The sequence below is a fragment of the Peromyscus californicus genome, unplaced genomic scaffold, assembly GCF_007827085.1.
Source record: "Peromyscus californicus insignis strain IS unplaced genomic scaffold, ASM782708v3 Scaffold_9__1_contigs__length_137607984, whole genome shotgun sequence".
NCBI classification, from domain to species: Eukaryota; Metazoa; Chordata; class Mammalia; order Rodentia; family Cricetidae; genus Peromyscus; species Peromyscus californicus.
Genome location: NW_026294617.1, coordinates 8,163,529 through 8,188,974, shown reverse-complemented (window position 1 = coordinate 8,188,974; position 25,446 = coordinate 8,163,529). Strand labels below are relative to the sequence as shown.

The following is a 25,446-nucleotide window of genomic DNA, read 5'->3' as shown; positions in this document are numbered from 1 at the left end:
TTAGGGAAGGCAAGGGTTTATCTGACTTATCCTCCCAGGTCACAGTCCATCACTGAGGGACGTCAGGGCAGGAACTCAAGGCCGGAGCTTGAAGCAGAGGCCAGAGGAAGGATGCTGGCTAGCTCACCCTCCGGCTTGTCTCCTGGCTTACACTTAGCTCATATCTATCCCGGATCCACCACCCAGGGTTGGTGCAGCAGCCCGCATCGGACTGGACTCCCTACACCAACTAACAGTAAGTGTCCCTCATAGATACATCCACAGGCCAACACGGGGTAAGCAACTCTTCAACCGAGGTTTCCTCCTTAGGCGACTCTAGGCTGTCATCCAAGTTAACGAGGACAATGACTACATTACAACAAAATCATATTGGAATGTCTTCTGCCTCTGGCTGAGGCAATCTAGAAATTACTCCAATCGGAGCCCTTCCATGATTTGGTGAGTTAACTACTGATGTGTGGAGGCAGAAAAGACGACACAAGATTTCAGTGTCACGGCTGCTTCTGTCTCAGCTGACACCTGCGGCAGCTTAAGCCAGAGGACCGGTGCTTGTCAAAACCATTGAATGAATGTAGCACAGTCGGCACTGAGTGGCAGTTAAGTCTGCTGACTACCTAGAACCGTTGCCAATTAAATAATCCTCCCCAGGATGGGGCAGAGTGCCATGAACTGCTGTCTTCATGACAGGGCCACCGTGCTCAGGAACTCACACTCGCTGTGGTCACCTGTACAGGAAGGGGCCCCATCAACATTCCATCACAGGTGGGGGAGGGTCTCACGAGAGCCTGTCCTTCCAGAGCTGTTGGCACTTACGGGCTGCTGGCGGAAGAGCAGCCATTTCTTCAGTGGGGTAACCACTGCTAAGCTGCCCATGCTCCTGCAAGCAATGCTGACTAACTTCAGCGAGTCACTAAAAAACTAAGCAATATGAAAGCAGGAGTGGGATTGGTTGAGGAGGAGGAGGAGGAGGAGGAGATGGGAGGGGTCCACAAAGGGTGAAATGAAAATACATCATATGCATGTGTGCAATTGTCAAAGGATTTTTAAAAATTCTCCCTTCAAGATCATTAATATTAAGAAAAGAAAATAAACTTTATTATGCTCGACACTGGGAGATTTTGTTTCAAGCAAACAGTAGCAGGCTTGTACTATAAATAGCTGCTCACTCATCTTACCATGAGAGAAGAACTGCATTCCACACCAAACTATAGTCACTATCATGGTCTGAGTGTTGGTCACAAGGTTGTATGGTCCCCTCCCTCACAGTTGTCCTGACAAAGTCTAAGACTCAGAACAAATGGAGAGGAGCCAAGCTGCCATGAATTCTAACAGAAAGAAAAGTTGAGACTGTGTCTTTCTCTAGGAGATTATGAAACATATTAATAGGTCCAGTGGTAACTCAGGTTCTGTTTGCTGAGCCCCATCTATTACTTAGATGTTCTACTTTGCCATGGATGCTCTATTCAGTTCAGGTATCTTGGAAAGAAAGTTATTCCTAAGTACTCACAGGGAGTCCGTCACTGACAGATCATCTTCTCTGAATGTACGTGAATGATCTCAGAGCTGTGTTGATGCACTGGTGCTTTTTACTTCTGAAAGCTCTACAGACATTAAATATTCACAAATTCCACACCCCATGAATTAGTGTTACATTAGAACAACGTTTAAGTTCCAGATGTGTGTGACCTGCAGCCAGCGGGTTTCATGAGCCCTAGGACAGTATGAACAAGGCCCAACACAAATCACAAACATACTTAAAACATTGATTTGGCGGGGGGGACAGAGACACAATTTTTTGTAACTTAATTCCATACTTCTTGAGCATGAATTTTGTAGACGGAAATATCAAGAGGCTGGACATGGACCACTACTTCCTTTAGAAAACCTCCTCTGACCAGGCAATGGTGCCACAGGTCTTTAACCACAACACTCAAAAGCAGAGGTAGGGGGATTTGTAAGTTCCGGGACCGCCAGGGTGACACAGAGAAACCCTGTCTCAAAAAACCAAACAAAAAAATCTCCTCTGATTAAAAAGAAGGGAGTATGTCCTCCCTGAAGTCCTTTGTGTCCACACAGTTCTGGAAAATACTTCTACAAATGCCTGGTTTTTAGACACTGTGGAGTACATTTCTCCAGCGCCAGCACTGTGCTGCACAGCCTGGCATCACCGTTACTTACGGTCACAGAGCCTGAACTTCCGATTTCTCCATATCATCTAGGGCGGGCGTGTGATCCCGAGAATAACATTTTAAGACATAGGTCCTCGCCCATCTCGCAGGACTTGCTAAAGGCGGGTTACAGCGCTGCATGTGGGGTTCAGTGGAGGCGTTTAAGGCCCCAGGGAAGTTACAGGGGGAAGGGAAGGGGAGAGAGGGGGAGGGCAGTGGAGGAGAAGGGAAGGGGATGGGAGATAAAATGTCAGCAGATAGACACACAGGATGAAAGGACAGATCGAGCCCCAGAAACTGTCCTATAAGGCTGGAATTAGGGTTCCGAGTGACGTCTTGGTGGATAAAGGCTTCTGCCTCACAAACCTGAGTTTGATCCCTGGAACCCATGGAAAGGTGGGGAGAGAGAACTGACTCCTGAAAGCTGTTCCCTGACCTCCACACGGGAGACGTGGCATGTGTCTTCCACCAGTAATAATTAAATGAATAAAGTATATGAAGAATCTGAAAGCATTAAAAATCATTTTTAAAAGATCAGTTATATTGACTAGTGGCCAGCAGCCTGGACTTTAAGATGTGTCTGAAGGCCACGTTTGCACTGTTGGCCTATCAGCCAAACACTTGTTGATCAGGGATGCCCAGCCTTTCCACAGCTGGCCTGTCAATCAGCCAAGCATGTGTCATCAGGGACACTCTGCCCACAGAGCATACCACCTCCTACTCTGCCTCACTCAGTGAGGCTCAGAAAGTGAAAAAGGGCCCTGAGGGGAAAACTAACAGTGCAGATTCTCAAGGAAGAGGGGGAGGAAGGAGGAGGAAAAGGGAGAAGGAAGGAAGGAAAGAAAGGAAGGAAGGAAGGAAGGAAGGGAGGGAGGGAGGGAGGGAGGGAGGAAGGAAGGAAGGAAGAAAGGAAGGAAGGAAGGAAGGAAGGAAGGAAGGAAGGAAGGAAGGAAGGAAGGAAAAAGAAAAAGAAGAAAAACGGAAGGAAGCGGGTAGGGAAGAGAGACAATAAGAGAAGGTCCTGGCTAGCAGGGAGCCGCCACGGACAGTCTCCGGGGGCCTGCCAGCTACAACTGGTGTATCTATGACAGTAATGAATTCCACCGCCCTCCTCACGTGCTTCCTAGTGAAGGGAGACAAGGAAAATTGAGAACAGGCATTTTATTCTGTGAAGAAAACTGACTTCACATGAAACGAACACAAAGTCAGTGGTGCTAACGCAGTGCTACCAAGTTACAAAAGAGGAAAACTCCAGCAACACGGATAAACACCACTGTGAAAGCGGGAGACAAGTCCTGGGGTGATTCCCAGGTGATGGGGTATGGGACTCTGCAGACAACATTCCAGAACTAACTATGACTGACACTGTTGTCTGGGTACCAGAAGGAAGGTGGGCTCCAATGTGTGCTGGAAGTTCACAAGGCCATTTTGATTAAAAAAAAAAAAAAAAAAAAACACCAAGAATTATCACCTAAGGCTTATTACTTAAAATTGGAGTTTCGGGTATCTGTGTATTTATAATGCCATTTGAATACTCCTGGCCACTAATTTACTTGGTCCTAAAAGGTTATAATTCACAAAAATTATAAAAAATGGTAAGGAAATGCTTTAAACTGGACATCAGTTCTCTGGAGATTACAGGCTCCGAGACTGGCTGGGGCCTGAATTCTTTTTCAGGACATTTAACTTCGTCACAGTTGCAGTTTTGTTATTCAAATTGACTGGAGCGCCAACCTCTGGGCACTGCAGTCTGCCACCCAATCAGAGAGGAGGCTGCTGGGGCTTTAAAACCCACCAGCACTAACAAACCAAACCAACAACATGACCCTCTGCATCAGAAAAGGGCCCTGTGTAATTAGTCTTTTCTCCCCGTGTTCAGAATGTGGACATCCCCCACCAAGAGGCCCTATGTTGACTTGTTCCCAGGGTGCTTAGAAACTTTCCCCCAAGCAGGCTTGCCATTGAAATTGTTTCTTGTGTTAAAATCCAATTTATTTTCCCTGAATGCAAAGGCGAAAAAAGGGTCTGGAGCCAAAGAAAGAGCTTTCTATTAAGCTCGGGACATTTTCACAGTTGAGAGACGAAAGAATAACGTGCTTTGATTCCTTACTCTCCCATAATCTCATGTTCACCTTCCAAGCCCCCATCAGGCAGCTTGGGATGCCTTTCCTACTCTGTCTTATCAATATGTCTTTTATATAGATTGATTCATCAACCCATAGAGATGAAGGTGATACTCTGGGACATCTGCTCTCTCCTGGGTACAGTTAGTGATGTGCATAACTAGGTCTGAACAGACAATCAGTGAAACTTCCTAAATACACAACACTGATAGACATGTGTGCATACATAATATACCTGTACGGCAGTGGTTCTCAACCTGTGGGTCATGACCCCTTTAGGGGTTGCATATCAGATATTTACATTACAATTCATAATAGTGAAATTACAGTTATGAAGTAGCAATGAAAATCATTTTATGGTTGGGGGGTCACCACAACATGAGGGTCACAGCATTAGGAAGGTTGAGAACCATTGCTGTGGGCAAGTTTAAGCCTATTTATTCTTTATCTATCTTTTTTTTTGGGGGGGCAGAGTCTCACTATGCAGCTCTGACTGTCCTGGAACTTACTATGTAAACCAAACTGGCCTTGAACTCATAGAGACCGGCCCCTGCCTCCTGAGTGCTGGAATTAAAGATGTGAATTACCACATCCAGCTAAACCCATGGCATTCAAAGCTACCAAATCCCCTAAAAAGTCATAAAAGTCTATAAATGTCTCCAAAAACTCCATAGCATGAAGCTTTCCCATTATAATTGTATACACAGGGCTGGGAATGTGGATTCAGTACAGAGTGCTTGCTTAGCATGTGCAAGCCTCTCTATTAAATCTATTAAATAAGTGCAAATAAAAAGTATATAGTTCAATAGGTATATTTTATAGTTTCGTTTATTTATTCGAGTCAAGGTCTCACTATGTAGACCAGGCTTCCAACTCTCAGAGATCCCTGTGCCTCCCAAGTGCTGGTATCAAAGGTTTTGCACTGCTGCACCCCACAGATGTTTTTGTTTTAGGCAGAGTTTTTGGGATTCATCTTTTATGTATCCCAAGTTGTCCTTGAACATGCTGCATATCTAAGGATGACCTTGAGCTTCTGAGCCTCTTACCTCTATTTTCTGAATGCTTGGATTCCAGATGTGCACAACTTTACAGGTTTATATGGTGCTGGGATTGAACCTAGGGCTTTATGCAAGCCAGTCAAGCACTGTGCCAACTGAGCTGCATCCCCAGGTCCAATTCAGTAGATTTTTAAAAAGTATATTCACAAGGCTGTATAACCATCACCACTACTTAATTTTAAGATATTTTATACTCCCATGCCCATCTAATTGGCATCTGATCCTACCTACTCTCCCCAGACTTTAACAGCCACTATAGAACTTTCTATTGCTATGGATTTGCCTATTAAAGACATTTCATAAAAAATGTAACCGTACGGCACATGGCCTATTGTGCCTGGCTTCTTTCAGTTGAATACTAGTCCCTTATATATATGATGAGCAAACATTTTTCTCACACTCTTTTTTCTTTTTCTCTCCTCCATTTAAGAATGTACTTCTAGAAAGAACTGCAGCAGGGAAAGGGGGTACCTTGGTTTTTTCCCTTCTTTATCCACAATCGTCTCAAACATTATGGAAAATGGTTATGGTAGAGGCTGTAAGGAAGTACTATGAGCTCATGGATCACTCGGATTAGCATAGCAAAAATGGACATCTTACCAGAAGCCATCTGTAGATTCAACACAATTTTTTACAGACCTTGAAAGAACAATACTCAACTTCATATGGAAAAACAAAAAACTCAGGATAGCTAAAACAACCCTGTACAATAAAAGAACTTCTAGAGGCATCACCATCCCTGACCTCAAGCTCTACTATACAGCTATAGTAATAAAAACAGCTTGGTATTGGCATAAAAACACACACATTGATCAATGGAATTGAATTGAAGACCCAGACATTAATCCACACACCTATGGACACTTGATTTTTAACAAAGAAGTCAAAACTATACAATAGAGAAAAGAAAGCATCTTCAACAAATGGTGCTGGCATAACTGGATGTCAGCATGCAGACGAATGCAAATAGATGCATATCTATCACTCTGCACAAAACTCAAGTTCAAGTGGATCAAAGACCTCAACATAAATCCAGTTACTCTCAACCTGATAGAAGAGAAAGTAAGGGATAGCCTTGAACACATTGGCACAGGAGACCACTTCCTGAATATAACACCAGTAGCACAGACACTAAGACTGACAATAAATGGGACCTCCTGAGAAGCTTCTGTAAGGCAAAGAACACTGTCAATAGGACAAAATGGCAGCCTACAGAATGGGAAAAGATCTTCACCAGCCCCGCATCTGACAGAGGGCTAATCTCCAAAATATATAAAGAATTCAAGAAAATAGCTATCAAAAACCCAAGTAATTCAATTAAAAATGGGGTACAAACTTAAACAGATAATTCTCAACAGGGATGACCCATATGGGGCTATGGTGGTGGATAAGCTGAGAATACAGTAGACAGTCCTCATGAGACTCCTCAGTTATCACTGAAATGATGAAAATAAATAATACAAATTGTAGAGATGTTTCCACTGTTTACCACCCATGCACCTCATACACAGGTATTTTCATTTGAACGTTGGCTTGGGAAATTTAATGAGAAAATGTGGTTTACCTAAGTTGAGCATTTTCTGAAGAAGCTTGGGTGAACAAAGTTCTATAAGCACACTACATGGACATTCACGGATACCACGACAGTTAATTTGATTACAATCTGGGGTGCGTGTGTGTGAGGGGTTTTCTAGATCAAGTTAGTTAAAGGAAGGTCAAGTGTGAGCAGCACCATCCATGAGTGGGTTCCAGACTGAATAAAAAGGACAAAGGGTACACCAGCATTCATCCTGTTCTACTTCCTGACTGTGAATTCAATGTGACCAGCCTCCACAGCATCTGCCACCATGACTTCCCCCACCATGACGGACTGCACCTTCAAACCGTAAGCTGGAATTGACCCCTCCCTCCCATAAGCTGCTTTGTCACATATTGGTCAAAGGAACAAGGAAAATAATTAATAGATGCTGCCACCTTATCTTCATATCCAGTCCAATTAACTCTTGATGTTTCCTTGAAACAATCACAGAAGAAAAGAAAAACTACTTACGCTCTGGCTTTAATTGTCCAAGGATGGAGTTCTCCCCTCTGCACATGGTTCTGAAAACATGTAAAGGCATAGTTATGGAGGTTCCAACAACCAAGTCTTACAGCAACACCTGTGGATGTAACCCTAACCCAAGCAAAAACAAGTACTTTCATAAGAAAATGCTATACCCACTTTCAAAAGGTAAAAACCACAATAGGAAATATTTTTGTAATGTTACTGAAAAGACATAATTATTATTTTTTTTTTTTTTTTTTTTTTTTGGTTTTTCGAGACAGGGTTTCTCTGTGTAGCTTTGCGCCTTCCCTGGAACTCACTTGGTAGCCCAGGCTGGCTTCGAACTCACAGAGATCCGCCTGGCTCTGCCTCCCGAGTGCTGGGATTAAAGGCGTGCGCCACCACCGCCCGGCACAGACATAATTATTTTGATGTGAGTCAATAGAAGAGTTATAAAATTGATATCAGATTTCAGAAAGAGAGATGGGCTATGAATGAACTTTCCCTTAGAAAATTTTGTGATAGCAAAAATAAGACTGAGGATTCTTCGAAGATAAGAGCGTTTACATAACCATCCTGCTTTCAGGGGTGAAAGGGGCAAACCCTTGTTCGTCAGAGCATCAAGAAGTAAGCAGACTATTATACAGGGTTATTTCCATCAGAATAAGCAAAAATCTGTCAATGTGAAAAATCAAGTTTTAAATAATGGCTCTGTTGATTTTTGTTCCTCAAGACTGTTAAATACTGATGACTCTAAATGATGGAAAAGCAAGGGTTTGTGAGGCCACCTCTGCCCTAGGAGCTACCACAGTTCCAGGGGGAGACATTTTTTCCAGTGGTGTAGTCTTGGAAAGACTCGCTTCCACAAATCACCTCTCATGTGTGCTCCTGTAAACAGCACTGATGGAACTCACTGGTTCATGAGAGCCGGGGAGGAGAGAGAAGGATGGAAAGCAGATGGGAGACTAGTTGGGAAGAGGGAGGGGAGGTGAGAAGGGACAAAAGAGAATAAAGGGAGTGGATATGATTAAAATTGTATGTGTGTAAGAAAATGTTATAATAAAAATTCGCCATTTATAATTAGTATATGCTAATAAAAACTTTAAAAATTAAAGTAGAAGATAATTGAGCTGGATGATAATAAAATTTTTTTAAAAAATTCTATGTTCCATCTGCCTGTTGTATGAATGTAATTAAAAATACAGCTATGCCTGGAAAGGCTGATATTATTAAAGTCTACACTAGCAAATAGAGATGCTTTTGCATAACAAAAGGTTTGCGTTGCTGAACAACAGCCAAATGTGTCTTTCAGCTGGTTCAAAAATCAAAGACATAGTCATAGGAAATACTCAAAACTGACAGTATTCCAAAAGTAATATTTGAATTGCCAAGAAAGCAGATAGAGAGCAATTAATTAAACATCATGTTAGTGACATATGCTCACAAAAACATTTTTGGTTATGTACTAAGTCAGATAACATTAGACATGGACCCATCTTCAGCTCAGTATGTAGAAAAAAGGTAGTCACTGTAGCCAGGTGAACTGGCCCCTGGGATAACAGCATTAGCACCAGTATTTACTTCAAACCCTGGCAGATATGCAGACACAAGTCAGAAGAATCAGAGGAAAAAAGAAACCAACTGTTGGGCATCGTGGTGCATGCCTTTAATCCCATGCATGAAGACCTGTGTTCATCCCCAGAACTGCAAACCAGGCAAGTGGCACACATTTATAATCCACAGCACTTGGGAGGTAGAGGCAAGAAGATCAGACATTGAGTCATCCTCAGCTATGGGGAGTTCAAAGCCAGCCTGGGCCATATGAGGCTTAATATCAAACACTACCACAATCCCACCCAATAGTGCCCTCACACCGTGTCATGAGCATCAGCTGGGGTCTCCGAAGCCAAGCATGGGGCATATAACCCTCCACCCAAGTGTGACGAAGGCACTGAGCCCTTCTCTGTTTGGTCCATTGTAAAGTCTCATTCTCCCCTCCCACCTCGAAAAGGAAGACTAGAAAAGTGTGAAACATAAGGAAATATCCCGGTTGTCATCTTCGTGCTGTCTAACTGAATGCACTCAAATTGTATCATGTTAGCACTTAGACTTCTTTTTTTTCAAGCACTTATACTTCTTGTTTTACTTTTCTCTACTTACAGAAAAGAATAAAGGGATCAGTGGTATAAAGATATTTTTTCATTAATATCATGTATTAAAAATCAATATAAAGGCGACACTAGTTGGGCAGAGATGGGTATCTCTGAGGTTCGAGGCCAGCCTGGTCTACATAACAAGTTCCAGGCAGCCAGGGTTACAAAATGAGATCCAAGATAACAGAGTAGGAGAGAGAGAGAGAGAGAGAGAGAGAGAGAGAGAGAGAGAGAGAGAGAGAGAGGAGAGAAGAGAGCACCATCATGTATGACTGTGACATTTGAATGTTACCACTTAGAAAAGACTAAGGTTTGAAAGTAAAATGCTGAACAAATGTGCAGAAACCCTGCAGCTCGCTTCCCAGGCTTCCACGCATGATGCAAGGATCAAAGCAGAGGGCTTGGAATCGGGCACCTGTAGTTGAAGTGCATTATCGCCTGTAGAGCATTCCCTCCTCCTGTGGAAATGTCTCCTTCGAATCCTGGCAGCAGTGGTATCACAATGTACACCCGGTATCTCTGGCCTTCCCTGCAAAAGCCACATGCACAGAAATTCACACACACACACAAGCAACAGTGACATCATCAGTCAAGCAGGTCACGGGCTTTACAGACAACGTGAATGCTTTCACACAGCCTCCTCTGCTCAACTTGGACGGCCCTTGGATCCCGGTTATTGCTGTTATGTGAACGAGAAACGAGAAACTCGTTGGCAGTGAGGTGGGAATTGTGTCTGCTTTCTTTTCTGTATTGTAGTCCTTTGCAGGACAGAAGGTGGTTTAAAGTTAGTCTTGCTGGATCTCATGGAAGAGGGTGTCAGAAGTGGCTTACAGCAAAGTTTAGGAAAAGGTGTTATCACAACGATGTGTGTGTGTGTGATTTTAAGTAAGATTCTACTTTATTTAAATATACATACCCATATGTGTAAATATAGATAGATAGACACATATAAAACAAGTTACAGCCATATGGAGTCAGTTCACAGCTCGGCAAGCTGAGGCATTCCATTTATAACTGGGTTCCCAGGGCCCATGTCTAAGGAGCAAGCACACGGGATTCAGGATGCTTTCCACAATAGTCATCATTACTTAGGAATTCTAAGGATCTAGCCACAGAATGTTACCAGGGATTCTTCAAGAATTCTGAGTGACTAGTGTTATTTTTATTTTATTTTTTTAAACATGTGTGTGTGTCCATACAGGTCAAAGAACAACTTATGAAAGTCAGTTCTCTCTACCATGTGAATCCCGGGGATCGAACTCAGAATATCAGTCTTGGCAGCAGGCGCCTTTACTGGCTGGGTCACCTCAGTGGCCCTTTATTTTAAAAATTGAACTGTTGTTATTGTGTGCATGGGGTGTGGGCACACATACATGGGGCGTGGGCACACATACATGGGGCATGGGTACACATACATGGGGCGCAGGCACACATACATGGGGCGTGGGTACACACATGCTACAGCCAACATATGGAGAGACCAACTCTATGCAGTTGGTCCTCTCCTTCCATCTTCACATGGGTTCCAGGGACCGAACTTAGGTCACCAGGCTTGGTGGCAAGCTCCTTTACCCACTGAGTCAGCCCCAACCAGGTTCATTTTCAACCCCCAGCACATACAACACAGTATCTGCAGGCTTCATTTCCCTTTAAATGCTGTGTGTGCCGCTCTCCTTGGCCTCAGGTTGGAGAGCTCATGTGGCAGCTCTTACTGTGGGAGTCCCAGACAGCTGAGGCCTCTGGAATTGTTTGTAGAACACACAGGGAGAAAAGAAAACTTGGAAATGAGCGAGGATCCCTCACAGTACGCAAAAAGTTTGCTTGAGTACATTTTCACTGCTGGTTAATTCTCGTGTGCCGTCCTGCTTAAACCTTTTATAACACTTAATCGTCAGAACTTCTTATGAACAGCAGAAGTGCCCCTTCTCATGAGAATATCCCTACTCGGAGGGCTCAGAGCTGAATGTGCCTGAATGTCCACATGCTCATGGCGGTGTGTGACAGAAGTGACTGTCAGGGGACCAGAGTGTGGAGTCAGCTTGGCGGCTGGGCTGAGAAATGAGGCATGTGAAGTAGGCTGCTGTAATGTCGAGGATTACTCACTAGATGGCAAACACAGTTTGGGCTGGAGAGAAAATATGAACAGCCTGAGTTATCTGCTTGTTTAGGAGAGAAGGCACAGTCTTTAAATGGTAAACAGGATGAGGGAAAAGAGCAGAAAGCCCTAAGCCGTTTTCCCACAGCAGCATTGAAAAGTCCAGATGTGTGCAAAATGGATATTTAAGGACCACACCATTTAGCCTCCACTGCTTTTCAAGATAAAATCATATTCCAGCAAGACCCTCCACAAGCACCCCAGTGATGCCCACTGTACCCCGCCCCAACCCTGCTAATGAAACTTGGCTCCTCAGCTCCTAGCCCAGGATGGACTTCACAGCTAGGTCACCTTGGTCCATGAGGCTTCCTGAAGCCTCGGTCAGAAGCGGGTCACACTGGCCTCTTCTTTCCCACAGACTGTGGCCAGGAGGTTGACCCATCGGTTCTGTGGCTCACTCCATAGTGACATGCTCATGGCCTGGGCTGAGGGCTGACCTGCTCCGACACACAGGGTGCATGTCCACATAGCTTTCTGTTTTAGGCATCATCAGGAGAGGACCCGTGCTCTCAGTGAGTACTGTTAGCTAGTGAGGGTGGGGGTAAGGTCGGAAGAATGCTTCAGTGGAGAACAGGTCAAGCTGTAGGTACTTGGTATTTTTTCCTTAATTATATTTAACTTTAATTTTCATTATGGTAAATATATAAAATGAAAAATTGGGCATTTTGGCCATTGTAAGTATATGATTCTTCATCATTGTGTTCATAATTTTATGTGGCTACTTTCCCTATTCAAACCATCATAGATAGAAATTTCCCAGAGTCCCTGGTGATCTCTAGGGACTTACTTTCCGTTTTTATGAATTGCCTGTCTGGATTTTGCACATAAGGGTCCTTTTGGGTCTAACTTGTTTTTCTTAGCATAGTCCCCTCAAGGTCCGTCTACAGTATGGCATGTGTCGGAGTTCCTTCCCCTTTGTGACCGGACAGTATCCTGTGTTATGCATACACTTGGATCTGCTGGTGGGAATTCAGGCTGACTTTGCCTTGTGGCTGTTGGGGAAAAAGCTGCATTATTAGGCAGGGCACAGCGGTATATGTCTTTAATCCCAGAACTCGGAGAAAGGCCCATGTCTAGGAGTTTCAGGCTGCAGTGGTCTATATAGTGAGTTCTAGGTGAGTTGAGCAATAGAGAAAGACCCACCTCAAAAAACAAAAACCAAGTTCAGTTGTTGGTATTGACATATCATGTCTGTTTGACCCATTTTCAGTTCTTTCTCGGTACATACTCAGGGATGGAAACATTGAGTCATGTGGTTATTCTATGTTTAGTACTCAGAGGAACCAAAAAATAAATCCTACTTTCCAGTGAGTAATACAATGCAAAATCTAAGAGGTTTATACAGAGAAAAACCCAAAACCTTTCCCCTACTTTTGTCCCAACCTCTGTTTCCATCCCTGAGGAGTCTTGCCCTCAGTGACCTCTGTGGTCCTGTAGACACAGTAGTCCACGATCTAAACACATGTATGTATTCCTCTCTTCCACACAAGGTTAGAGTGTTATGAACACCTTTCTGAATGTTGTTTTTTTATCATTTAACAGTACATCCCAGAGCCCCTTCCACATGAGAACACAATGGAGGCAGGACAGTCTCCTGCATAGCTGACCCTTAATGTTGAAATCACCACTCTAGTCACAGGAATTTAAATTGTTGCTGACTTTTTTTTTAAAGTATGTGAAACAATTACTTCCATATATATGATATGTATGACATATATATGATATATATATAGTATTGTGCAACATAAGTCACTCCCCAACACTGTCACTCTTGAAGGCCCAGTCTAGGTGGTGATGTTTGTGGTCCCTGAGGTTATTATGATGAAAAAGTGACTTTAAAATGGAGAACTCATATGAAAATCCCATAAAGCATCCTTGCAGTCTACACTCTGTGAGACCCTACATCCACATGACCTTGCTTCCTGCTCTCTCTTAGTCCTATGAAGGCCTTTGGCTGCTTTTGACATGGTGGTTCTTAGCTTCCTGGATGATGAAAATGTTAAGCATGTCCCTCAAACTAGCAAAAATGACTTATATTTCACTACTGTTAATAAGTTGGGGGGGGCGCCCTGGAATTTCACCAGCAAGGCTGAAGTTGAGTGGAAGCCAATGAAGAGAAAACCCTGTGTGTCAGTCTGTCCAGTGTGTGGTTCCAGCTGTTACGGTTCCGAACTCTCTGGAAACATGGCACCCCCAGAGCATGAGCAGTCATTGGGGAAGGAGTCCCTAACAGGCAAGATGACTTGTATTGAAAAGCAACGTAAGAGTGGGTGGGAAAGGAGCCGTGAGTAATGAACGGTCAAGCAGGCAGATGCTTTCACCACTGGTGCTAAGATATAATTGTATAAAATTCCATCTTCAAGATTCTTGTTAAAGTGAACTTCTAAAATTCACAAACTCTTATGGCAATGTGACATATAAGAGCTAAACAATGGAAATAAATGTCCAACAATAAAAAGGCAACTAAGTTATGTTATAGCGGCTAGAACTGCTCAATAGCAAAATATTCCAGGTAGCATGTTTAAAATGCCCCAAGCAAAGCACTAAGAGGACACAAACATGGCAGCTAACCTCGAGATGCCCAGTCATCTCTCTTGCACGTGCTGATGTCCTTGCTTGGTACCTGGAACTGGGAAGCAGGCCTTGTTCCTAGGGTGGCGATGCAGAAGGGAACCAGGACACAAAGAAGTGTGCTTTCAGGATGAGGCAGCTAGACAAAGACCCTGAGAGCTGAGGCAGGAGGATGAAGATGTAAGCACAGGGGCTGGAGAGATGGTGCCAGGGTTAGGAGTGTGCCCTACTCCTTTAGAGGAGCCTGTAACTCTAGTTCCAGAGGATCCTACGCCCTCTTCTGGACTTCGCAGGAACTGCACTCATGTATAACTCCCTACACACATTGACACACATGCATACATAGAAACAGGTCTTGCTGGGGCAGTGGTGCTCACGCCTTTAATCCCAGCACTCAGGACACAGAGGCAGGCAGACCTCTGAGTTCAAGGTCAGCCTAATCTACAGAGTGAGTTCCAGGACAGCCACAGGGCTGCGCAGAGAAGTCCTGAACTGAAAAAACCAAAAACAAATAGTAGGTCTTTTTTTTTTTTAATTAAGAATAAAAGAAGTAAGAGCGAGCTACTGAAAACTGTTCTTCCACCCTGAACAGAATTCCAGAGGAAATAGAGCAGGCCCCAGCCCACTTCCTTTTTACTTATTCTATATGATTTTTTTTACATTTATTTGTATGCTTGCAAGTTTTCCTCTCTCTCTCTCTCTCTCTCTCTCTCTCTCTCTCTCTCTCTCTCTCTCTCTCTCTCTCTGTGTGTGTGTGTGTGAATGCATATGCGTGTGTCTACATATGTGTATGGAAACCAGAAGTCAAACTCAGGTGTCATTGTTTTGAACCCTGTCCACTTGCTTTGAGACAGGGTCTCTCGCTGGCTTGGAACTTGTCAGCTGGGCTAGGCCAGTCAGTGATCTCCAGGGATCAGCTGTCTCTGAGTCCCCAGTGATAGGATGACAAGCTTGCACTGCTGTGCCCAGCCTTTTTCTGCAGGTTGTGGGGACATGGGAACAGTCTTCATGCTTGTCAGTCTACTACTTTACTGAGGGAGCTCTCTCTCGAGCCCATGGCTGTGGACTGTTGAAATATTCCTATTGTTGTAAAGTTGTTTGCACCTTTAAAAGCAGAGGAGTGGTTCCTGCCAAGTTGGTGATAGTCTCTCCATTCCCCTCCAGTTCTTTTTATGTTTTATGAGACCCTTTCCCTCTCACACCCTCCTCCCTCGCGCCTGAGCCCCTCAGCAGCATGGAGAGCAGTTAGAGAAGTGGGTCAGCTCACGATTGGGTCACAGAACATGTAGGGAAACCCCAAAGAAGCTCAGCGTGCTTCTACAGGGATGAGCAGTTGAGGTGGGAGGTTCATGACTGTGAACTGGGAGACACTGAGAATATGAACTATGCAGCAATGATGAATGCCACCAGAAATGGGAGTAATTGCAGCTGGGGCTCCTCAGGACTTTGTAGAGAGGGCACTTTAGACTGTGGTGGGATCAGTTGTGTTGGACTTAGATCTGAAGCCTCTTGTAAGGTCAGGGCATAACCCTTTTAATTTTGTGTTTGGCAAATCTTTTAAGATGCAATAAATCCTTCTGCCCTCTCCATTTGTAGATGAGGGAATTGGTCTAAATCTACCAGTATGCTGGAATGTCCTTAACATGACTTAACACTGATCTTTACCAACTGTAGAAGAGGCTGTGTAAGCTGCGATAGATCATGTTATACCCGAAACACACATAGGAGCATTTTCATTGTTCATCTTTTGAAAATGGCAAGCTTTGAAATGTAAGAAGGTTGGGTTAGACCAGCATATCTATCAGACTTCAACTTTTCCCCAGGTTTGATAACATTTGGTAAGACATATCCCCAAAAGAAACCCACAAAATCATTAAGCCTAACTGCTCTCCATCCTGTCCCATCCCAGTCGGGACACAAATTCAGGCTCAAAAAGATCGCTGGCCCAGCCTTGTGTCCTTTTTATATCTAGACGCCGAGATGACCATTCCTAAGATTGTTTTGGAATAAAATCAAAGCAAGAAAATGATTTCAAATGATCTCCTGCCGGGGTTTATCTTCTGTGCCCTGGGGTAACCTCTTCTCTAAACATTTTCTAGAGCTTGGGAGATAGCCCACAAGGAAAAAAAAGAAGAGCTAGCAATTGTCACACTGGAAATGTTTCCCTTCGTTTTCTGATAACAACAGCACAAGGCTTCTGCACCCTGTCTGGCATGCCTTTCCATGGCACAAAATTACAGGATATGAAAATTATAGGATAGACATATCCTCTGCTGAAAGAAACTTTATCCACCAAATAATTACTTTAAGAAACAAAATATTTGTATGGTTTTGAATAAAATAGCTCTCTCGGCTTTTTTGAAAACTTAACTATTAAAAACTGCCTGCTGCCTTAGAAACAAGGGAAGTTTTGAAGCTTGGTGCTAAGGAGAAGAAGCTGAAGTCCTGGAGACCTAGTTACGTTTCTATTGCTGGACCAAAGACCCGACAATGGCTTCTTAAGGTACTGTCTTAGTCAGGGTTTTATTGCTGTGAAGAGACACCACGACCACAGCAACTCCTTTAAAGGAAAACATTCAACTGAGGTGCTGTCTTACAGTTCAGAGGTTCAGTCTATTATCATCATAATGAGGAGCATGGTGGCATTCAGGCAGACATGGTGCTGGCTACATATTGATCAGAAAGCAACAGGAAGTGGACTGAGACACTGGGTGGTATCTTGAGCATATATGAGACCTCAAAGCCTGCCTGCACAGTGACACACTTCCTCCAACATGACCACACCTATTCCAACAAAGCCACACCTCCGAATAGTGCCACCCCCTTATGAGATTATGAGGGTTAATTACATTCAAACTACCACAGGGAACAACTTATTTTTGCTTACAATATGAAGACACACAGTCCATCATGGTGGAGGACACACAGTCCATCATGATGGGAGGACACACAGTCCGTCATGGTGGAGGACACACAGTCCATCATGGTGGAGGACACACAGTCCATCATGGTGGGAAGACACACAGTCCGTCATGGTGGAGGACACACAGTCCGTCATGGTGGAGGACACACAGTCCATCATGGTGGGAAGACACACAGTCCGTCATGGTGGAGGACTCACAGTCCGTCATGGTGGGAAGACATACAGTCCGTCATGGTGGAGGACTCACAGTCCGTCATGGTGGGAAGACATACAGTCCGTCATGGTGGAGGACACACAGTCTGTCATGGTGGGAAGACATACAGTCTGTCATGGTGGAGGACACACAGTCCGTCATGGTGGAGGACTCACAGTCTGTCATGGTGGGAAGACACACAGTCCGTCACAGTGGAGGACACACAGTCCATCATGGTGGAAAGACACACAGTCACAGTGGAGGACACACAGTTCATCATGGTGGGAAGACACACAGTCCATCACAGTGGAGGACACACAGTCCATCATGGTGGGAAGACACACAGTCCATCACAGTGGAGGACACACAGTCCATCATGGTGGGAAGACACACAGTCCCTTGTGGGGAGGACATGGTGGCAGGGATCTAAGGCATTGGTCACATTGCCTCCTCAGTCAGAAAGTAGAGTGGACAGGAAGTAGGGCCGGGCTACAAAAGGCCTGAGTTAGGGGTGTGGCTCACAGGACAGAATGCCTACCCAGCATGCATAAAGCCCTGGGTTGGATTTTCATCACAGCCTGAATCAGGTCTGGTATCACATGACAGTAATCCCAGGACGTGAGGGGTGGAAAGAAGATCAGAAATCCAAGGTCGTCCCTGGCTACACAGTGATATCAAGGTTAATCTTGACTATAAGAAACTGTCTCAAACCACTACCACCACACTGACTCCGACACACAGCGGCTCACTTCCTCCAGTGAGCTTCTGCCTTCTAAAGGACCCAAACACAAAACAACATCAAGGGAAGGTCCACATGCTCAAACATTTGAGCCTGTGGGAGACCTCTCACAGTACCTGGTGACTGGGTTGGAGTCCCAGTACCCCCATCAACAGCCTTGTCTGAGTAACTTAGTCTCAGATGCCTCCTCTCGGGGGTGAGAGGCGCTCCATATCCAGCCCCAAAAGTTGAAGACTGAATGAAGCAATCCATGAAAAGCACCTGTCAGGAAGACTCAGAAGTGACCCCTGACAGTTTAATTCAATTAAAATTAAAGTTAGCTTTTGTATCACCCAAGAATGACAGGGTGGACAGCAGCCTGACCTGACAGGACAGCGCTGGCAAGCACTTCATGATGCCTCGAGGTGTGGCATCTCAATGAGAGATCCAGGCAAGACGGTCTGGTGGGGAAAGGTGCTAGCAGCCAAGCCTGACTAAGACCCGTGTGGTGGAAGGAGAGAACTGACTCCCACAAGCTGTCCTCTAATCTCCACACATGTACGGTGGCATGTGTGAACCACACACATATACACACACATAAACAAACAAACACAAACAAATAAACACAATAAAACTTTTTTAAAAAGAGAAATAGAAAAATCAACTGGAAAGCGAAATCTGCTATAGTTCCGGCTGGTCCCCAAAGGCAGAACACTTCAGTTGTGAGCCAGTGGTTGGAAACTAAAGTAAGGATTTTTTTTTTTAATTAAAAATAAATTATGTTTTTTTTCAAAGCAAGTTTTATTCTATAGTATGCATCTAACAACTTAAAATAGGGAAGATTAAACATTTTTTGGTGGGAATCTTTGTTTCTAGTACAAATAAGAGTTTTGATTTAGTGGTTATGGCTCTTTATACTCTTGATTTAAGGTATGTAGTGTGTTTCCAGATGACATGGGCCTGGAATGCTACAATGGCTTCACATTAACTGGTGCTTTGTCACCTGACTGACACCATAAACACTCACGTAGACATGGCGTGGTTCTTATTGTTGATGAAAAGGCAGCATTAGGGAAACAATCTGATAGACTGGGAAGGTGGCTGCATATCCATGGCTGGCACAGCAGGAAAGGCCCTAGGTCCCAGACAGCTGGATCCCCAGGATGCTAGAGCTCAGTTGGCCACTCACAGCAGCCATTCACTTGCCAACTGTGACTCCCCACAGCTCTGAGAACCATCTGGGAAGGCTAAACAATTATTGAAAACAGCGTGTTTTTAAAGCAGCTCAACCATACAGTTTTCAATGCTGTTCAGTTCTAACAGACACAAGAAGTCAACTGCCATTGTCATTGTATATCAAGTTCCTGGTGACAGTCATAGGAGATGCACTCTCTCACCCCCTGGCTTTCTACCAAAGCAGGGAAATTCTGCATGTCAAAATAGGCAGACTCGAGGTGGTCCCCAGAAACCATTCGTTCATGACAGACAGTGCCTTCAAATGTTCCTGTCTATATCAGTTGGTATATTTCCATCCCTTGGGTTACTCAGCCATGGTAGAGATGATTGGAAACAGAGGGTCTTAACTTATCCTGCCTGCCCAGACACATTTGAGTTGTCAAAGGCATGTTTCAAGTGGCCTGGGAGCTGCTTCCAACTCTGAGACAGGTTCAGGTATTAGAGCAGACACGATGTTTTCTGCAGCATTTCCCCTGGCTTCTCTTCATTTACTGCGGAATGAACATGGGCTTGAGAATCTAGGTCATGGACCACGTCACGGAGACCCGGCAGAATCCTGTTTCTGTGAAGAATGATGGCCGTGGAAAGGGAGTAAATGGCTCTGGGGAACTGGGACAAGGCTCCATTCCAAGGCTGGCAGAAAAATGAGACAGCCTAGCAGAGGTGGCACCTTGGGGACTCAGATCTACCCGAGGTGCGAGGGCCCTGGCTAAGGCCCATGTTCCTTGCTCAGGCTTGGCAGTTGGCTGCCACTTCATGCATCTGCTCTGTGGGCTCGTCTAGTCCTTCTCCGGCCACTGAGCTAGACATGCTGCTAAGAATGTGTCTTTGGCAAGAGAGATCTATGAAGAAAGAGAAGGAGCAGGGCCCAGGCCACTGCTAAGCATGACGGGTCCCCACCTCAGGCAGCCTGCAAATGGGGCTTTGTGTTCTGTCATGACCTTGCCTAAGAACACTAGCCCACAGAGTTCAAGTTATTAAGTAAAATCAAAAGGTACAGTCTGAGACAGACCCTGCCTTCCACACTCTTAGGATTCCCTTCAGAATCAGCTCACAGGATCGCTGGGGAATATGTGATCAGAAAATGCCATGAATTCTTCCCTGCTCTAAAATTCTAATTTTAGGAATATATCAACTTTCTCGATGAGAATTGAAACAGTAGAGAAAAATGTTCTTGGGCTGCAGCGACAGCTCAATCAGTGAGGTACTTGTCCTTCAGGCATGGCGACCTGGCCTGAGTTCAACCCCCAGAATTCACATGTTTCAAAAAGCCAGCTGTGATAGTACATGATGTTAATCCTGTTGCCTGGAGGTGGACACAGATGCATATTCAAGACTGACTGGCCACCCAGCCTCGTCTACTTTGTGAATTTTAGACTAGTGAGAGACGGCCTCAGAGAGAGAGAGAGAGAGAGAGAGAGAGAGAGAGAGAGAGAGAGAGAGAGAGGGAGGGAGGGAGGGAGAAGAAGGAAGGAAGGAAGGAAGGAAGGAAGGAAGGAAGGAAGGAAGGAAGGAAGGAAGGAAAGAAAGAAAGAAAGAAAGAAAGAAAGAAAGAAAGAGGGAGAGAGAGAAAAAAGGAAAAGAAAGAAAAGTAAAAAGAAAAAGAGATAGGAGATAGGTAGATAATTACATAGATGTGTGTGTGTGTGTGTGTGTGTGTGTGTGTGAGAGAGAGAGAGAGAGAGAGAGAGAGAGAGAGAGAGAGAGAGCATCAATGTTAATCTAATTTTTTTTGAGATAGTCTCTGTATAGCCTGGCTATCCTAGAACTATGTAGACCAGGCTGGCCTTGAACTCACACAGATCTGCTTGCCTCTGGTGGGATTAAAGGCATGCACCACCATGCCTGGCTTAACTTAAACATTTTATTTCAGTATCAGTCTTGATTTTTTTTAAGTTCAATCTTTCTCTTGGACATACTTTCAATTGAGGTCTTTTACCTCCTCTACTCACTTTGAAGTACTGACATTCTAAAGCATTTCTGACTTGAATACTTCTATACATTTTAATCAATTATTCAATCTTCTTGTCTAGTGATAGCCCACAGCACCTGAGGAATGGAAGCTGAGGCTATCCTCTGGCCTGTACACACAAACACACACACACACACACACACACACACACACACACACACACACACACACACTCATACACACACACACAAACACATACACACACACAAACACACACGTTCACTCACTCTCACAGGTGTACACATACACACAGAAAAATATCCTCTCAGGCTCTCAAACAACCCAACCCCAGCTTGCAGGTACCTATAGGGAACTAAGAGAGATGAACGTTCCAGTTCATTCAATTGCATTTATCAGTTAATGACAGTTCCAAAAGTCACAACCCACCATTCACCGCAATGAACTCATTTGCCGACTTAATACTGTTCTGTGATTTACTACAACTTCATAAAACCATGCTTTTTTTTTTTTTTTGCTTTTGCCAAATGTGCCTTCTAAATAAAGCAGGCACCTCGGCATCAATGAAATGTCAAAGCTGATGGAAAAATAATGAATTCTTTCAAAGTCCCCCAATTGCTCCAGAGACTAGGGAGACCAGGAGTGTGAGAAATCTGTGTGCATATGTACGCCCAACTGCAAGCAAGGCTGTTTATAAATCCTTTCTGGTGTCTTTAAAAAGTATCCAGAGAGGAAAGAGTAAATGTTGCTTGTGAAGCCAGACACAGACACTATTATTCCTAGCTGTCTATGTGTTCCAGATGAGTGCCACACAATCTTGGCTGTGCCTGGGGCCATCTTTGCAGCAATGTACAATCCAATGGCCTCCCTCTAGGAAACTGTAATCCAATCCAGCCAATGTGAAGCTGGGACAAACTGTGTGCAGTTTTACAGAAGCCTGGTGGGGATTCTAATGAGCAGTGGAGAGTGAGCACTGCTGAGCATCCACAAGATGCCCAGAATGCAGGCCTAGCCAGATCCTCTCAGCACGGGGTGGAGGCAGCCATCCCCACTGCTGAGAGGCCTGGCTGCTGACTCCCAGTGACAACCTTCTCCAGATGTTACCCTCCATGGACCAAAGGAACCTGCTTCATTCCTTCCCATCTCTGGGATCAGTATGTGTAGTGACTGGTGAAGGGGAAAGTGCCATAAAGGCCCACCCCAGTTATCTCCACTCGAGGAAACCCCGTGTGGTGAACGCACCTTTCTTCCTAACCATCTATGGATCATATTCACAAGCTATCAGGAAACACTTGCTCCTTCAAAATCCTGAAGACTAGGGGCTTGGAGCTATTGTGGCCTATTGCTGAGAAGCAGCCTAGACAAGTGTGACGGTTAATATTGACTGGGTTAATACTGACGGTTAATATTGACTGGGTTAATACTGACGGTTAATATTGACTGGGTTAATACTGATGGTTAATATTGACTGGGTTAATACTGACGGTTAATATTGAATGGGTTAATACTGACGGTTAATATTGACTGGGGCCTTGGGCTGAGTTAAAGCAAGGAAAGCAAGCTGAGTACCAGTGTCCGTCTCTGACTATAGATGTAAGGCAGACATCACCTCACATCCTGCCATCCTTCCCCACTGTGGCAGACTGTATCCTCAAACTATGAGATAAAGCAAAGCCTTCCTGCCTTAAATTGCTTTGGGAGGCATTTTGTCATAACAACAAGAAAAATAAATAACAGCACAAATCATATGATCTATTGAACATCCACAACTACCAGACCCACTTCCACAATTGTGAAGATTCAATAAGATGATATAAATAAAAACTATGAAAGAGATAAAATATTGATAGTTACCATTAAGATGTAATTCATTCTAAAATCTCTACATATTATGTGAAAAAGGATGGAAAAATGGTTTTGTCTCCAAAAGTGTATAAATGTGACATTTTTCACTGCATACATTCAAAGGCTTTAAATAGTGAGGTGTAATGGCTCTGCTGATTTGTCTACTTTTGCATGGAGTTCAAATTAGCCACAAACAAAATCATTAGTCCCAGAAGTCAAAACAACTCATGGAGGGGTGCGTTCAGGATGGTGTAGCCATAGTCTGTTCAACCAATAGCGCTAGGGCATCTATATCCACAAACACAGTGAAAGTGGACCGCTAACTCACACGAAACACAAAGACAGCTCACAGTGACTCAAAGACACAAATATTACCAGACAAAACTAAAAATTATCAGGACAGCAAGATAGCTCCGTGGGCATGTGTGCACCTACACACACACATACACACCAAATCAAAAACAACATTTTTTTACATGAAAACAAATTCTTAGAAGAAAATACTCATAAAAAGCTGCCAGAGAAAAAGTGCTTGCTGCCAATCCTGACCGCCTGAGCTTGATCCTGGGAACCCACATGGAAGGAGGAGAGAACTGACTCATGGAAGCTCTATTCTGAGCTCCACACATGGATGATGTCATGTGCTGTGTATGGGTGTACCATGTGCATACACATACGTAATAGTAGCATCATTATCAAAATAAACATAACAAAACCGGTCGAGCGACATCTACTTTGTGAACATGCTAAGCTGTTGAACTATTCAGTTTATTGGGGGGATTGCATACTATATGGATATGATCAGAATAAGACTGCTGAGAAATAATTCTATGAGCTAAAGAAATATGACATTTGGGAACAAGAATTGAAATATAACCCTGTGGCAACGTTTTCTGTCTGCTCTGTTTGGTTTGTGTGAGCATAGCTCACTATCTGCCATGAAATAAATCAGAACACAAACCCCATATGTGGGAAAAAGGCAGGCCAGGAAGCTGATTGCATCCTGGAAAAATTCAGATTCCCACCAAGATAAACTGAATATTTCACAGCAACGGACTCACAAGACAGCTAAAGAAGAGTCCATTTCCAACACAAGCTTTTGTAACCACCTCATGCAAAGCAACAGCAGCTACAGTAGTTTGGCTCAAACTGCTGTTCAAAGCGAACCTTACCTGTGGGCTTTCAGGATTCTTTGGGCGATAGCATCGCCCACCTTGTTGAACACGACTTTATCATCAGCGCAGCTTATAAAAAATTGGTTCTGTGAGAAAAATAGGACACTTGTATGAGGTCTTGTTTTCTCTGGAAGCTGTGGAGAATGAGGGAACAAACACTATACTGATTATTTAAAAAATGGTTAACACATGGATATGCTGAGGCCAGAGAATCCCACGAGGAAAGCAAATGGCTCAGAGTATGGAAAGTGTCATGTGACCCCAGGTCTCATGAGCATTACGTCATTCTGTGAATAGTACATCTTCCTCAAGTCGAAGGCTTTGTGGCTTTCCTAACACAAATGTCGAAATTACATTCTTAGAATGCTAAGGACATTTCTAAGTTAGGTTTCCTTTTGATTCCTACACCGCGCACATGCTTGTGATAAACGTTCTACATTGGCAAGCATTCTGACTGACAGAAGTCCTGCTCATTCAGGTCTCTCCAGTGTTTCCTAGCATCTGCTTTCACTTCGTCTTCTGTCTTTGGGTCTCTCCTGACCCTGAACTTCTGTCTTAAACAGTTGCAAATCTCTTCCAAAGAATTTTTTTTCTGTGTGGTGTGCATGGTCATGGGTGTGTGCACATGTGTTTGTTCTGGTCAGAGTGCCCATGTGTGCTTGTGGGGGTTCCAGCCTGCCTCGGGAGTCACCTTTCATCTCTCTCCACCTTATTAACAAGGCAAGGAAGGGCTCCCAACTGAATCCAGGACATGGTGAGAGTTTGCCAGTCTGCTCTGGGAATCTCCTGTTTCTACTTTGCAAGTGAGGGTAGGGCTTCCAGGAAGTTCACCCAGCATTTATGTGTGTGCTAAGGATTTGAACTCTAATCCTTCAAGCTTATATGGAAAGGACTTTCTCCAGGGGGTCATCTCCCTGGCTCTCAAATATATATAAAAATATTTGAAATCTCTAATATATATATATTAGGAAAAAGTTTTTATTTGTTTTAAGCACTTCTGTTATTCATTGATCTATAAAATATTCTTTAAAACTATTGTTAGAAAATGGCTACATTATTATCCTAATGATCCAAAGGATTTTTATTGCTGCATAAAAGAATGTTAAAAACAACCAATAAATATTATGAGTACAGCCTATTGAAATAGAATCCAG

At 43.9% G+C, this 25,446-nt stretch overlaps 1 protein-coding gene across 1 annotated transcript in view; it reads right to left on the bottom strand.

Annotated features, from left to right (window-relative positions):
• Pld1 (phospholipase D1) overlaps positions 1-25,446 on the bottom strand; it is a 171,889-nt gene that overhangs the window by 22,046 nt on the left and 124,397 nt on the right. Inside the window, 3 exon segments of the mRNA XM_052730200.1 lie at positions 7,400-7,449; positions 9,962-10,075; positions 24,290-24,378. Coding sequence (XP_052586160.1) covers positions 7,400-7,449; positions 9,962-10,075; positions 24,290-24,378 — 253 coding nt within the window.